This window comes from Talaromyces stipitatus, genomic scaffold, assembly GCF_000003125.1.
Source record: "Talaromyces stipitatus ATCC 10500 scf_1105507295523 genomic scaffold, whole genome shotgun sequence".
Lineage (NCBI taxonomy): Eukaryota > Fungi > Ascomycota > Eurotiomycetes > Eurotiales > Trichocomaceae > Talaromyces > Talaromyces stipitatus.
Window position 1 is genome coordinate 1,215,299 of NW_002990113.1, and position 13,053 is coordinate 1,228,351.

A 13,053-nucleotide genomic window follows, 5' to 3' on the forward strand; every position below is an offset into this window, starting at 1 on the left:
AAGCATCATCAAGTCATTTTATAAGTGCCAAGAGCCATTGTAAAACTGCTGCGAGCGTTGGAAGCGAGCCCAATTGCAGTTGAAGTTGATTGTTGCTGTTGAAGCAATACAAGAAACTCGAAGTGATGTTTACGCCTGAGGCACCAATAAGGTATCCATATCTCCTTATCAGGCTAGCATAATATCAAGAGACTACTCCTATCATGGTTAGTACCGCTCGGATAAGGCCCGCATCAGATTGCACTATCGACCAATAGAAAATTGAGAGTGGTCGAAAACAATAAAAAATTCAAAGTTCAGAAAAAAAGAAGTCCTCTGAAGCATCAAGTTTGTGCTGCGCTATTCGCATTACTTGTTCTGATTTCTTTCAAAATAAGATCAATCTCTAGCAGATTTGAATATCTTATCAATATACAGTCGTTCAACACCCAAGAGAACTATTCCAGCCAGTCCATCATCAATAAGCCCCGCGAACATCAGCCAAAATGCCTGTCTCCAAGCGTGCCCGTATCGTCCACGAATCCAAGACCAGCAAGAAGAATCATAAGGAGCAAACCCGACGCCTGTTTGCCAATATCCGTGAATGCGTCGAGCAATATGACCATCTTTTCGTATTCTCTGTCGATAACATGCGCAACACCTATCTGAAGGATGTGCGCACGGAATTCTCCGATGGCCGGTATGTACTCCTCTTCCCCGCGACATATCTACAGCAACCTAACAGGATTTTTATGACAGACTCTTCTTCGGCAAAACAAAAGTCATGGCCGTCGCTCTCGGAAACACACCAGAGACCGCTTTCGCCCAAAACCTCGAGAAATTGACACCCTTCCTCACCGGCGCCGTGGGATTACTTTTCACTTCCCGATCTCCCGAAGACGTCATTACATATCTCGAATCATTCCATCCTTCTGATTTTGCTCGCGCCGGAACTGTTAGTACCCGATCCTTCACCATCCCCAATGGAGTTGTGTATTCGCGCGCAGGTGAGATTCCGACCTCAGAGGATGATCCGATCAGCCACACTATCGAGCCTGCGCTTCGCAAACTCGGTGTTCCTACGAGACTTGTCAAGGGACAAGTTGTGTTGGAATTGTTGGATGGCGAGAAGGGGTACGCAGTCTGCAGGGAAGGAGAGACTTTGGACTCGAGGCAGACTACTTTACTTAAAATGTTTGGTGTTGCTACCTCTGAGTTCCGTATCGATCTCAAGGCTCAATGGGACCGGAAAACCGGCGAAGTCAGGATACTAGAGAAGTCCGAGGGTGCAATGGATACGGAGTAAAAGAATAGCTTTCTATATCTGTATCTTTTGTTTGAGGGCTTAAGCTTCTTTCGCGCATTTCAACGGCGTTCGGCGCTTCGGGTTATTTGTTGGGCTTTTTTATTTTCATCTAGTTTGAGGAAAAGTGACACCAAAATCCTATGATTCCGAGTGAAGATATATTGGTCGATCTTATGTATAGACGTTCAAGGGGTGAAGCCCTAGCATCAAAATGTCAATGCCCATTACCTTTGAACATTAATTTATTATTATGTCAACTTTACCTAGGTAGTCGAACATCTGACTCGGGAGTCCTACCGCAGTACGAATGAAACGACCATGCTTGTCTTAAATCTCACTCTGATATTCCATAAAGCCACGGCCGATTTCGCTTACCTAGCTTATCATGCACCTGTGCCTTCCTTTCTTTTTTATATTCCAGTTAAAATACAGATACTTACCCACATGATTTGAAAATGAAAAGATAGAATAGAAAAGGAAACAAAACGTAGAAAGAGAGGGAATGCAAGCTGTTCTTGATGGACCGCCTAGAGAATTCAAACAGACTGTCGTAGAGGGGATATAATCTCGCTCTCACCATATATGCTGACCATGAGAGATTATGAGGTTGACCGGGGTGCGATTAACAGTAATTCAAGCGGTTGATTTCATCGATCCTTGAATGTGAGTCGACCTTACCCTCATTGAATAATGAAAAAAGAAAGGGCACGCTAGAACTTCAAGGATACCCACCAAAGGCTCCCGCAGTAGTTACGGGATCAATGGCAACTTGAAGTTTAATACCTTCTCTTTGTTCGGGGGTCGTCATATCCATCACCTTCATGATATCGCTTGCGAGACTGATCATCCCTTCCTCCTCCATGGCGGTTTCTGTCACGGTCCCAATCTCTATCACGGTCACGATCGCGTCGGTCGCCGTCTCTGTCACCATAGCGGTCACGATCCCTATCCCTGTCTCTGTCCCTGTCACGGCGATCCCGATCACCACCATACCCATCACGCGGCCTTACCGGTTCCTGATTACTACCAGTTGCCCTCCTAGGATCACGGTCAAGCCTGCCATCACCTCTCCTATCACCGATGCGACCGCCTCCAGGGCCTGAAGGAGCATTTGGTGGAGCTTGTCCTCCGAATCCGTTTCGACTACCTTGAAAACCAACACCTCCTCTGGGATTGCCGAAACCGCGGTCACCTCGGAAGCCTCCACGGAAACCTCCACCTCTTCCACCAAACCCACCTCTAAAGCCACCTGGTCCAGACGGTGCGTTGAAACCCCCGGGCCCAAGCGGACGTGCAGGGGTAGTTTTCGTGTAACCACGACCACCAAGGCCACCTCCGAAGCGTCGCGGTTTCCAACCTTTGACTGTACGACCACGTTCAACATCAACTAATACTCGCCGATCTTTTATGCGAATACCGTCGGTTTCCTTGTAAGCAGCTATCGAAATTGATGTTAGTCAAATGTATAAGATTAATGAGAAACAATGGAATACCTTTCATGTCTTTTTCGCGCTCATAAACAATGAATGCATATCCTCGATGTGGCTTTTTCGAATTCTGTTTCTCGGTATCTTTGACAATGCGAATCTAGAGAGGGATTAGAACATGTTCTGATTCGAGATATCACAATACATACCCTCTCAATAGGCCCAAATCGTCCGAACTCCCGCTCCAAGTCTGACTCTTTAACATCATAACTGAGACGCGCGACAAAAAGCGTCCTGAATGGATCTCCGCGAATCTGCGCGTCGTTCGAAGGATCATCTGTTAGAAGCATTAATATCCTTCCCCGAAAAGTTTGTGAACCATCAGAAGTCCAAAAAGCTCATACATTTCTCGACACCCTCCGTAAGCAAGCGTTCCATGCGTTCCTTCTTTTCGAGCTTCAGACGCGCACGGCGTTGTAGCCAGCTTTCGGTGGCATTGTAAGGAACTTCTTCACCGTATTTCTTCAATTCGCCGACCAGGCCAGCGACACCACTAATAGTACTTTTCTTGCAATCATCGGGAGCGCGATCGGTGGGCGGGATGTAGCGTAATGGTGGACGCGGTGCGAACAGGGCAAGGAGGTTAGGGGGGAGCTTGTCTGTCATCTTGCCTAGAGTCGAAACACCCTATAAAGACAATATTCAACTTGAACGTCTATGGTAAATAGCTAGTAGCTCGTGTTATCGAACACTAGCAGATGTCGGGGGTTCGTTTCATGAACCTTGAGAGTCAATGACTTGGGGCGCAGCTCGGGAAGGCAGCCAGAGTCATAAATTTAGACGCCGTAGCCGCCCGGCAGATCGGCCAATCACGGCGACCTTGCTCCTTAGCCGTAGTTCTCTTCTTTTTCGGAGCATCTGGTTCCAGAAGAACACTGTCAGATTCGCACAACTAGTCACAATGGTGGTACGAGGAATAAAGGCTGTAGCTCAGGCCAGGGTGAGACTCTATCATCAGCTCAGTTGTTTCGCTACGTTAGCTAATTGATGACAATCAACTTCTAGAATGGCGTCGGGGCATTCATCCTACAATGCAAGCGATTGGACTTTACTTATTGCGACTGGGCAGGCAGCTCCAAAGGCATGCTGTACGTGAACTAAGCTCTGAAAACCCTCTACCATGCAAAGATATACCGCTAATCCCAACCTCTCAGCTCCTTCCTGAAAGAAGAACTCCCAGCCTTTGCCCGCGCAAACCCCCAGATCGAAATCCGCGTATCCCCGCGACCAACCAAACATCCAGTCGTCAGAGGACACTACATAAACGGCCGTGAAAAGGCAATATGCGTTCGCAATTTCAAACCGGACGAAATCATGGAAAAGGTCAATCTGCTCAAACAGGCTAGTGGTGAAAAGTTGAAGAGGCAGAAGAAACCCGTGACAAGTCTCAATGAGAGTGTTAGAGGTATTTGGTCACCGTATCACGGTGATCTCAAGATGGTTTGAGGTTTCTTATCTTGATATATAACAGCGCAGATTCGGAGTTACTATCGTCTTTACTGGGATTTGGATTATTATTTTCCGTGTATCATATTTTGCATGTCCGCCATACTATACCGGTCACTATACTCAGTATGAAGGAGTTCAACTATTATGAATAAATCGTGCATTCGACATCTCATGCTATGTTGAAACTAGAAAATCACCACATTAATATTATCGAGCTTCACAGCAGGGACTGAAGATGATATATCATTCGTATGAAACAAGTTCGAAAAGCATGGGTATCTATGATAAATCTCGTAAAAATAGCGTACAATCACCCTTCCATGCCAAAATGTGACCAAAAAAATATCCTGAAATTGAACCGCGTGAGCTCCAGCCAATGACCAATACAAAAAGAGACCGAAACGCCCAACGAAATGAAATATCTTTCTAGATCACAGATATATCTGAAACATAGACTTTGGCTGACTAACTTGCTTTTCACAACCGGCGACTTTGCACTTCGCAAAAGGTTTTGTTGTCCTGAGAGCTGGTGATGAAGTTATGGCCCTCTTTTTGGACATTGCACGGTTGATTGCGCATTCTCCACAATATACCTATAGAAATGATTAGCCGATAGACCCGAAGATGGGCTGTATTAGATAGGTAGCGTACATGGCCACACGGTTTTGCAACCCATATCTGTTGACGGGGACCGTCGCCGAGGCCCAATTCTCGATCGCAATTTGGACATACGACGACGTCATCTTCGCCAACTGTTCTTGTGAATCCTTTTGGCGGCGGACTGGGAGGTTTGTAGGACGGTGGTGGTGTGCGTGGCGGTTCATGAATAGTAAAACCAGGAGCTTGATAATCCAAGTCAATTGGAAGGTCAATATTCGGATTCGTATCGCCAGTATGGAAGATCTCGTCCATATTTGGCCTACTTGATCGATATCGGCCCATCCGGCGTGTTTGAAGAGCAATCTCCTGTCTGAAGGCCTCTTGTGTGGAAAGGAACCCTTGCTGTGCATGGAAATTGATGACATCGAGCAAATGGCTCGGGGCAGTAAAAGCCGGAGGACGTGCTGTGGCTCTGACAAATTGCACTTCAGGACTGCTTGGAGGGTCAAGGTTGATTACTTCGGTTGATTCAACCTGGTCTTCATCCTCATCTTCCTCTAAGTCGACGACGTCTGCCATTATATTTCTTCCAAATCTCGGCGGCCGGTGAGGTCTACTCCCATTCGATGAATGGCTGCGAGACGGTAGACGACGGGTGAGCTGCACTGGAGGAGAATCTGGCTCGTTCGTCAGGTCGACAACCTCCTCCATACGAGACGGTGTGCTTGTAGACATTATTGGGCGGCGAAAATCAAATCCATGTCCTTGATATCTCGACTGCGGTATCGGGAGACTGAGGGGGTGACCATGATGATGTGAGGAAGATGGCGAGGAGCTAGATTGGTCGCGGTGAGCCCAATGTGAGCGGCTTTGGTAATCGGAGTATGACATCTCAGTGTGAGGTCTCTAGCATGTCGAAGTGTGTGTTAGAAATTGATCGCGAGAAACGGTTGTCAAGGACATGAGCTGCCCCACGAATGGAATTCAAGATACCTTGCGGGACCTGGTGGCCAACTCCACTTGATGGTTGTCGTTGTTCATAAGGAACGCCCTATCCTTTGACCGGAAATGGTCGAGACCATCCCAGGACTGCAAAGAAAGAATGATTTGAAGTAAAAAATCTGGAGGATGTGAGGCAAAGGCAAAGGAGAGGTGTGGTTGCAGCGGGATCCAGTGGTTAGGTAATTGAAGCAGGATTAGTCGGCAAGTGGCGTAACTCCGCGGTGCTTCTGATTCTTCTTGACAGCTAATTAACGCCCATATGACATGTATTGCTCAGCAAAGCAATACAGTAAGAAGTATTTGTAGTCATGTCGAATTCAGTCTGATCGTCTATTTGGGGTTCATGTGATAATCTGAGAGAGTTGTTTGCGACAAATATCTATTTCTTCGGAGGCTATTGGGATATATATTCCTTGCAGAATGCATACCATCACACAAATATCTTGATTCCAGCCTTCTTACTTGTATTCTTCAAGAATTGAGCATCCATGAAAAAAGACTAAAAGTACATTCACCCAGACAATTCAAAAATAAGGTATCATGACTGGTTCAACACATTAAGAACGCCTTCCGTATTGATCGTTAGGACACTCTGAGCCAATGGTCCCCATGCGACGCCTACGGCTGGTACAGCGCTCCGTAGAGGCTCTGACCATTCCTTTGTAGATTTGGTATATTGCTGAATGGTAATACCGTTGGGTCCGCCGCTTAATAGGAATTGTCCAGTGTAGTCCCAGGCAAGAGTGGTGATCTTGGTTCCGGTCTCAAGCACTTTGTGTAGCTTAGACTTTCGCAAGTCCCAAATCGAGATGTCTGTAGAGTTCTCTGTCACTGCAGCCATGAAGTATCCGTTCTCGGAAAACTCGAGGTTTATGACTGGTGCCTGCATGGGGAAATTAGCAGCAACAACCCCCGACTTCACATCATATACTTGGATTTGTCCGTCCGTACCACCGACGGCGAGTAAGTGTCCGTCAGGATGGAATTTGGCAGACAATAGGCCTAGAAAGACATTAGTAAGTTGTTTTGCGCAAACCGAAAGACTCAGCAGGCAGTACTTACTAGCATTGCCATAAATCTGAGTAATAACGGACGACGTTGCTAGATCGTACAAGACATAGCTCTTGTCGGCGCCAACCGATGCAACGATGTCTCCGGTTGGATGCACAACAACTGCAGTCGCCTCTCCAGCATGAGAATCAAAGCTAGCGGTTTCAGTTCCATTGTTGAAGAACTTGACTGATCCGGATGCAGAAGCAACGACAGCTGTGGAGCCCGCAAAAACGGCATCAGTTATCGGACTACCAACTTTCAAAGTCTGAACAATCTGCTGTTTCGAAATCGAATAGACACCAGCAATGCCATCAACACCGCCAACCAGAGCCAAATCACCAGTCGAGTCTACCGAGAGTGATTTGCCCCCAGGATATAGAGGCTCGGAACTCACTGCTGGCTTGTATGACTGAATTGCTTCGCTCGTTGCCCAGCCTTCTGGGATTGGACGCTTGATTCTGGATTTGGATAGTCTACATAATCAATCAGTAACAGAAATTCGCGAGAGTAACGTGATGTACTGACTTGGCTTGTGTTTCTTCGATCCTAGCAACCACAGAGTCAGGTATTTTTGCACTATCGACCTGCATAGCATCACCGCCTGCAGGAGCACGCGCAGATCCCACTGATATCTTGGAAAGAGTCTCGCGAGCCTCATCTCTCTCTTTTGTTAATCGCGCAATCACTCGTACTGCGGCATCGTGCTGGTATAGCGCTGTGCTGAGTTCTTGCCGGGTCTGAACCAAAGCCTGGCGCAAAGTATATGTTTCCAAAGCCAGAGCATCCCATTCTTCTTGAAAGACGCCGAGAAGCGAGGGAATCGAGGTGAGTGTAGGAGGGCGAGGTCGAACAACACGAGCCGTCTTCAACTCGACTAAATCGTCTGTAGAAAGGTCTTCGCCTGTGACGGGATCTTTTCCATTTTCGGCGATGTATGCTTCAATGAGTCTCTTTTCAAAGACGTTGCCTAGACACGTCAGCATTGAGAGTAATCGAATCGTGCGCAGGATTGACATACCACTTTTTGTAGAAACAACGGGCACCTGCGGTGCTTCTCCGGAGACTAGAGAGAACAAGTATCAGTAAATTGATCTTGAAATAACAGAACTCAACACTTACTGGCACAAAGCATGGTAGAAGGCTGGTGGAGGGGATGGTATTCTTTGCGGCTCGAAGTGAAGCTGGAGGTTTGTAGCTCTAGACTTTTAGATGGGTCCCGTCCGACGCGCCTTCTGATTTGGCAGCCTCGCCGCCTTCACTCGTCCTTGTTCACTTTGCAAAATACTAAAGAACTTCCATTATCTTACATTTCTTCTTTTAGTTTTGCTGCCTTCTGTCTAACAATTCTCGCCTTACTAAGCGCCAGCGGTGGCTCAATGCATTGTTTCTCGTGAATAACTTTGTACACTTCTTCGGATTCGTTATCACGCGAGGGACTAAGGGTCACACATAGCACTTGCTTGCGACTATTGCAAGATGGCTTTCAATGCGAAAAACCTAAGCTATGGTCCGGACCGTTTCCCTCTATCTCCATCTACTGCACCTGACAGTTCTCACAGATCGAAACGAGCCGGCATTCCTACGAAAACTTCGAGGCCAGTACAGCGGAGATGATTATGCACGTCAGGAACGGTCTGTACAACGCCCGCGCAAGCCCAAGGACATCGATGATGACGATGCGCCTGTGTACATAGACGAAGAGACAAATGAAATGATATCGAAGGAGGACTACGAAACACTAGTGAACGGTACTGATGGGAAAGACGGGGGTACCGACAAGGACAAGGAAGGACTGGAAGAACCGACAGATCCAGCAAAGTCGAAGCATTCAGAGCAAGCCGCTAGTGGCGATACGAGATCGCAACAGAATCTAGCCGAGATTGGCGCACAGAAGAAACGAAGGAAAGCCAAAGTCATATCAGAGGAAGAAGTTGCTAAGGACGGATCGCGGAGCAAGGACACCTCGGAGACGTCCAAACCCAGTACGAAACCGAGCGCAAAAAGGAAAAAGATTAAACTGTCCTTTGACGAGCCAGAATAAGTGAAATAATTCCCCTGTTGCCAGAGGGATGAGTAGCTGCTGGGATGTTCAAAGTAGGAGTCGTAGCAGTTCTTCGTATGTGATGATGTAATGATGTAGAAAAAAATCATTTGATGCTTTTTCACGAGGTACCTGTCTCGTTGAAGCAGGGAATAGCTTCATTGGAGAGAGAACACCTCCTAGAAGAAATATGTTCAAGTTTCTCCTGCTAATGAGGTGATTAATGTTACTGCGTAAGAGTCATAATTGCTCTTCTTGCCTCTTGCATGGAGGGGCCTACCTCTCCGCGATATAAAAAAATTCCCCGCTATTTATATCTTCTGGCCGCCCCGCCACTGGGAGATCGAATGCGCGACGTCTTCTTGAGTGAAAATTCCAAGAACAGGCATTTGGTTTTGCTTGTTAGGGAATAAGACACAGGTCAAGATGCCTGTGGTCAACGTCGGCGATCTAGTGCGCCTGCAGCGCAAAGCAGACGATATCCGGAATGTACGAACCTCTTCCGCATCTTTTTCCTGCAATACTCGTTGCTGACTTTTCACTTAAACAACTAGATATGTATTTTAGCACACGTCGTAAGTTCTACCTGATATCACTACCCGATCTTCAACGTTCATTCCAACTGATTGTCGCAGGACCATGGCAAGACATCTCTTACAGACAGCCTCATCGCAACGAACGGCATCATCTCCCCCAAATTGGCAGGCAAGATCCGCTATCTCGACTCGCGGCCAGATGAACAACTGCGCGGTATCACAATGGAATCATCGGCCATTTCATTATACTTCTCGATGCTACGAAGATCAGCACCAGACGCTACACCAGAGAAGAAGGAATACCTGATAAACCTGATCGACTCGCCGGGCCATATCGATTTCAGCAGTGAGGTTTCTACCGCATCGAGGTTATGTGATGGTGCACTCGTTTTGGTGGACGCTGTCGAGGGAGTGTGTAGTCAGACCGTGACTGTTTTGCGCCAGACATGGGTTGAGAAGTTGAAACCGTTGCTGGTTATCAATAAGATGGATCGACTTATAACGGAACTGCAAATGAGTCCCGCGGAGGCATATTCACATTTGAGTAAACTTCTCGAGCAAGTTAATGCCGTCATCGGTAGCTTTTACCAAGGCGAGCGCATGGAGGAAGATCTTCTATGGAGAGAGCGCATGGAAGAACGCGTCAATGCAGCAGCTGCGAAGGATAAAGATCAAGCTAAAAATTTTGCCTCTGATGATGCAGACGGGACGGATTCACATGCTGGTACAGACCTGGACGAATTCGAAGAGAAAGACGATGAGGATTTATATTTTGCACCGGAGAAAAACAATGTTATATTCTGCAGTGCCACAGACAACTGGGCTTTCACAGTTCGACAATTCGCGGGTTTGTATGAAAAGAAGCTTGGGATTAAACGGTCGTCACTTGAAAAGGTGCTTTGGGGCGATTTTTACCTAGACCCAAAAACGAAGAGAGTGTTGGGCTCGAAACATCTCAAAGGACGGGCTCTTAAGCCCATGTTTGTTCAGCTAGTGCTGGATAGTGTCTGGGCTGCGTATGAGGCTACGACTGGTGGTGCTAAAGGAAAGGGGTAAGTATCCTAAAGACCTACATTTGATCTATACTAATTGAGACAGTGATCCTGTCCTGCTCGAGAAGATTATGAAGTCATTGAACATTACGATACCTCCCCACGTTCTCCGGTCTAGGGAGTCTAGAAACATCATGTTAGCACTTTTCTCCTCATGGCTACCACTCTCTACCGCTGTGCTAGTATCTGTGATGGAATACCTCCCCAGCCCGCGAACAGCACAAGCCACCAGACTTCCTGAACTGATCAATAATTCGCCCGCCTCTGACTTTGTCGACCAGAAAGTTAAAGACGCCATGATCAATTTTAAAACCGACGCCGATGCTCCTGTTGTGGCATACGTCAGTAAAATGGTCGCAATACCGGAGAGTGAGATGCCACAGAATACCAAACGAGTTGGCGCAGCATTAACGGCCGACGAAGCTCGGGAATTAGCACGCAAGAAGCGAGAAGAGATAGCAAAGCTGCAAGCAGAGGCCAATGAACAGGATGATGACTTTGGTAGAGTCACGTCGGCGCTTGCTAATGCAAGCTTGGATGACCAGGAAGGGGTTCAGACGGAAGAAAAAGTCGACAAAGAGCATCTTATTGGGTTTGCCAGGTTGTATTCAGGGACGTTGAACGTTGGCGATTCTGTGTACGTTTTGGGTCCAAAGTTCTCGCCAGCAAACCCCCATGCTAGTCCGGAGCCTGTGAAAGTCACCATCACAAACCTATATCTGCTCATGGGCCGAAGTCTGGAACCCCTCAAATCGGTACCTGCAGGTGTAGTGTTTGGAATCGAAGGATTAGCTGGCCACATCCTAAAGACAGGCACCTTATGTAGCCAGCTGGAGGGTAGTATCAACTTGGCCGGTGTGTCCATGACAAGCCCACCAATTGTCCGAGTTGCACTCGAGCCTGTCAACCCAGCCGATTTAAACAAGATGATCAATGGCCTCAAACTATTAGAGCAAAGTGATCCATGCGCACAATACGAAGTCCTACCAAGCGGCGAACATGTGATATTGACGGCCGGTGAACTACACTTGGAGCGATGTCTCAAGGATCTTCGAGAACGATTCGCAAAATGCGAAATCCAAGCCGGTGAGATGATTGTGCCGTTTCGAGAGAGTATTGTCAGCACGAGTGAAATGGCTCCTCCCAAAAATCCGGAACTAGGACGGGGTGCGGTATTGACTGTATCGCCCTCGAAGCAATTAACTATTAAACTGCGTGTACTCCCTCTTCCCGGGGAGGTTACCGAGTTCTTGACAAAGCATGCAGGAACAATTAAGCGACTACGATCTGAGAAGAGAGCAGAAGTTGCACAAAAGGGAAAACATGCCGAAGATGCCAGTGAAGAAGTCGAAAGTCGAGAGGTTGAAGAAACCGAAGGTCTGGAGGCAAATGTCCTCTCAGTGGCCGATTTCAAGCAAGAATTACGAAAGTTACTTGCTAAGTCGAAATATGAGAATATCAATGCAGATGCAGTGGAGAAGATTATAGCCTTTGGACCACGGCGAACAGGTCCGAATGTGTTGATTGATGCTACTGCTGCCAATGTTAGCGATAAGTTGTAAGTACAACCCTTTGATCACAGCAAGGACGTACCCATTAACGACTGTATCAAGTTTGTCCGAAGAACAGCGGAGTGCTCATAACGGACTCAGTCGACAAGCAATCACCATTCGGGATCTTTCTGATAAGATTGTCTACGCATTTCAACTGGCCACTGCACAGGGACCTCTGTGTCACGAACCCGTCCAGGGTATTGCGGTTATTCTCGAGGATATCGCTCTGCATGTCGAGGACGAGGATGCAATTGATTTTGGCCGCTTGACGGGTGAAGCGATTCGCATAGTGCGCGATTCCGTTTCCCAAGGGTTCTTGGACTGGAGTCCACGTATCCTACTCGCAATGTACAGTTGCGAGATTCAGGCATCAAGTAAGCAGTCCCCTCACAACCCTTGTCCATATTTGATTACTAACAATATGGAAATAGCCGAAGTCCTAGGTCGAGTATACGGTGTCATAACCCGTCGAAGAGGCCGTATCCTCTCCGAAACTATGAAAGAAGGAACACCCTTCTTCACCATCCTCTCCCTTTTACCGGTCGCCGAATCATTCGGTTTTTCAGATGACATCCGTAAACGAACCTCGGGTGCAGCATCACCTCAACTCATATTCGCGGGATTCGAAGCTCTGGATGAAGATCCCTTTTGGGTTCCTGCTACGGAAGAAGAATTGGAGGATTTGGGTGAGCTGGCGGATAGAGAGAATGTGGCGAAGAGGTATATGGATGCTGTGAGGACGAGGAAGGGGTTGTTTGTGGCCGGGAAGAAGTTGGTTAAGGATGCGGAGAAGCAGAAGACGTTGAAGAGGTAGTACGTAGTATTACTAGTAAAAAGGTTTGCATTTAGAGGGTATATCATTAAAAGCGGAGTTTGTAGTTGCATTTTGAGGAATTTTATTGAGCTTTTGGCATGATTTACAAGTGTACCCTTCCATAATATCCCTAATCTCCATCGGTGAAATAGAGACTAGGGAAGGAATATCTATTCTTGTA

General features: G+C 47.2%; 7 protein-coding genes across 10 annotated transcripts, besides 1 other annotated feature; 4 read left to right on the forward strand and 3 right to left on the reverse strand.

Annotated features, from left to right (window-relative positions):
* The first annotated feature begins 317 nt into the window (after positions 1-317).
* Positions 318-1,968, forward strand: TSTA_063650 (mRNA turnover protein MRT4). Its single transcript, XM_002340232.1, has 2 exons — positions 318-679; positions 739-1,968. The coding sequence occupies exons 1-2, from the start codon at positions 486-488 to the stop codon at positions 1,283-1,285; spliced, it is 741 nt and encodes a 246-aa protein (XP_002340273.1). The 5' UTR covers positions 318-485; the 3' UTR covers positions 1,286-1,968.
* Positions 1,969-2,023: 55 nt separating this feature from the next.
* On the reverse strand, positions 2,024-3,504 carry TSTA_063660 (U1 small nuclear ribonucleoprotein 70 kDa). Its single transcript, XM_002340233.1, has 4 exons — positions 3,117-3,504; positions 2,922-3,049; positions 2,779-2,872; positions 2,024-2,723 (listed from the first exon to the last, which is right to left on the reverse strand). Exons 1-4 carry the CDS (start codon positions 3,376-3,378, stop codon positions 2,062-2,064), a joined length of 1,146 nt encoding a protein of 381 aa, XP_002340274.1. The 5' UTR covers positions 3,379-3,504; the 3' UTR covers positions 2,024-2,061.
* Positions 2,152-2,253: a microsatellite.
* Positions 3,505-3,623: 119 nt separating the features above from the next.
* TSTA_063670 (mitochondrial 54S ribosomal protein MRPL51) lies at positions 3,624-4,400 on the forward strand. Its single transcript, XM_002340234.1, has 3 exons — positions 3,624-3,712; positions 3,778-3,860; positions 3,927-4,400. Exons 1-3 carry the CDS (start codon positions 3,674-3,676, stop codon positions 4,216-4,218), a joined length of 414 nt encoding a protein of 137 aa, XP_002340275.1. The 5' UTR covers positions 3,624-3,673; the 3' UTR covers positions 4,219-4,400.
* Positions 4,401-4,456: 56 nt separating this feature from the next.
* On the reverse strand, positions 4,457-5,981 carry TSTA_063680 (RING finger domain protein, putative). 2 transcript variants are annotated; one of them, XM_002340235.1, is made up of 3 exons: positions 5,815-5,964; positions 4,873-5,727; positions 4,457-4,814 (listed from the first exon to the last, which is right to left on the reverse strand). In XM_002340235.1, exons 1-3 carry the CDS (start codon positions 5,860-5,862, stop codon positions 4,653-4,655), a joined length of 1,065 nt encoding a protein of 354 aa, XP_002340276.1. In that variant the 5' UTR covers positions 5,863-5,964; the 3' UTR covers positions 4,457-4,652. The 2 variants fall into 2 exon arrangements, with proteins under 2 accessions (XP_002340276.1, XP_002340277.1); XM_002340236.1 differs by having other exon boundaries at positions 4,873-5,981.
* Positions 5,982-6,187: 206 nt separating this feature from the next.
* TSTA_063690 (cell cycle control protein (Cwf8), putative) lies at positions 6,188-8,048 on the reverse strand. Of its 3 annotated transcripts, XM_002340237.1 has the most exons (5): positions 7,996-8,048; positions 7,895-7,939; positions 7,402-7,843; positions 6,886-7,349; positions 6,188-6,825 (listed from the first exon to the last, which is right to left on the reverse strand). In XM_002340237.1, exons 1-5 carry the CDS (start codon positions 8,006-8,008, stop codon positions 6,362-6,364), a joined length of 1,428 nt encoding a protein of 475 aa, XP_002340278.1. In that variant the 5' UTR covers positions 8,009-8,048; the 3' UTR covers positions 6,188-6,361. The 3 variants fall into 3 exon arrangements, with proteins under 3 accessions (XP_002340278.1, XP_002340279.1, XP_002340280.1); XM_002340238.1 differs by having other exon boundaries at positions 6,188-7,349; XM_002340239.1 differs by having other exon boundaries at positions 7,402-7,939.
* A 99-nt stretch (positions 8,049-8,147) lies between these two features.
* TSTA_063700 (uncharacterized protein) lies at positions 8,148-8,928 on the forward strand. The gene is made up of 2 exons (XM_002340240.1): positions 8,148-8,383; positions 8,436-8,928. The coding sequence occupies exons 1-2, from the start codon at positions 8,353-8,355 to the stop codon at positions 8,915-8,917; spliced, it is 513 nt and encodes a 170-aa protein (XP_002340281.1). The 5' UTR covers positions 8,148-8,352; the 3' UTR covers positions 8,918-8,928.
* Positions 8,929-9,254: 326 nt separating this feature from the next.
* Positions 9,255-12,872, forward strand: TSTA_063710 (ribosome biogenesis protein Ria1, putative; the record flags this gene model as incomplete). The annotated part of the gene is made up of 6 exons (XM_002340241.1): positions 9,255-9,406; positions 9,472-9,492; positions 9,553-10,505; positions 10,552-12,063; positions 12,119-12,432; positions 12,490-12,872. The coding sequence occupies exons 1-6, from the start codon at positions 9,344-9,346 to the stop codon at positions 12,870-12,872; spliced, it is 3,246 nt and encodes a 1,081-aa protein (XP_002340282.1). The 5' UTR covers positions 9,255-9,343.
* Positions 12,873-13,053: the final 181 nt, after the last annotated feature.

Bases quoted from the DNA above. Each gene is read 5' to 3' on its own strand.
- TSTA_063690 (XM_002340238.1), bottom strand. The intron at 7,844-7,894 runs GTATGTCAATCC...TGACGTGTCTAG, and splicing joins CGTTGTTTCTACAAAAAGTG to GCAACGTCTTTGAAAAGAGA. The intron at 7,350-7,401 runs GTCAGTACATCA...TTGATTATGTAG, and splicing joins ATCGAAGAAACACAAGCCAA to ACTATCCAAATCCAGAATCA.
- TSTA_063700 (XM_002340240.1), top strand. From the start codon at position 8,353: ATGGCTTTCAATGCGAAAAACCTAAGCTATG. The intron at 8,384-8,435 runs GTCCGGACCGTT...CAGTTCTCACAG, and splicing joins TGCGAAAAACCTAAGCTATG to ATCGAAACGAGCCGGCATTC.
- TSTA_063660 (XM_002340233.1), bottom strand. From the start codon at position 3,378: ATGACAGACAAGCTCCCCCCTAACCTCCTTGCCCTGTTCGCACCGCGT. The intron at 3,050-3,116 runs GTATGAGCTTTT...TGCTTCTAACAG, and splicing joins TACGGAGGGTGTCGAGAAAT to ATGATCCTTCGAACGACGCG. The intron at 2,873-2,921 runs GTATGTATTGTG...ATCCCTCTCTAG, and splicing joins GATTTGGGCCTATTGAGAGG to ATTCGCATTGTCAAAGATAC.
- TSTA_063680 (XM_002340235.1), bottom strand. From the start codon at position 5,862: ATGAACAACGACAACCATCAAGTGGAGTTGGCCACCAGGTCCCGCAAG. The intron at 5,728-5,814 runs GTATCTTGAATT...TCGACATGCTAG, and splicing joins TGGCCACCAGGTCCCGCAAG to AGACCTCACACTGAGATGTC. The intron at 4,815-4,872 runs GTACGCTACCTA...TCATTTCTATAG, and splicing joins TTGCAAAACCGTGTGGCCAT to GTATATTGTGGAGAATGCGC.
- TSTA_063670 (XM_002340234.1), top strand. From the start codon at position 3,674: ATGGTGGTACGAGGAATAAAGGCTGTAGCTCAGGCCAGG. The intron at 3,713-3,777 runs GTGAGACTCTAT...ATCAACTTCTAG, and splicing joins AGGCTGTAGCTCAGGCCAGG to AATGGCGTCGGGGCATTCAT. The intron at 3,861-3,926 runs GTACGTGAACTA...CCAACCTCTCAG, and splicing joins GGCAGCTCCAAAGGCATGCT to CTCCTTCCTGAAAGAAGAAC.
- TSTA_063650 (XM_002340232.1), top strand. From the start codon at position 486: ATGCCTGTCTCCAAGCGTGCCCGTATCGTCCACGAATCCAAGACCAGC. The intron at 680-738 runs GTATGTACTCCT...TTTTTATGACAG, and splicing joins ACGGAATTCTCCGATGGCCG to ACTCTTCTTCGGCAAAACAA.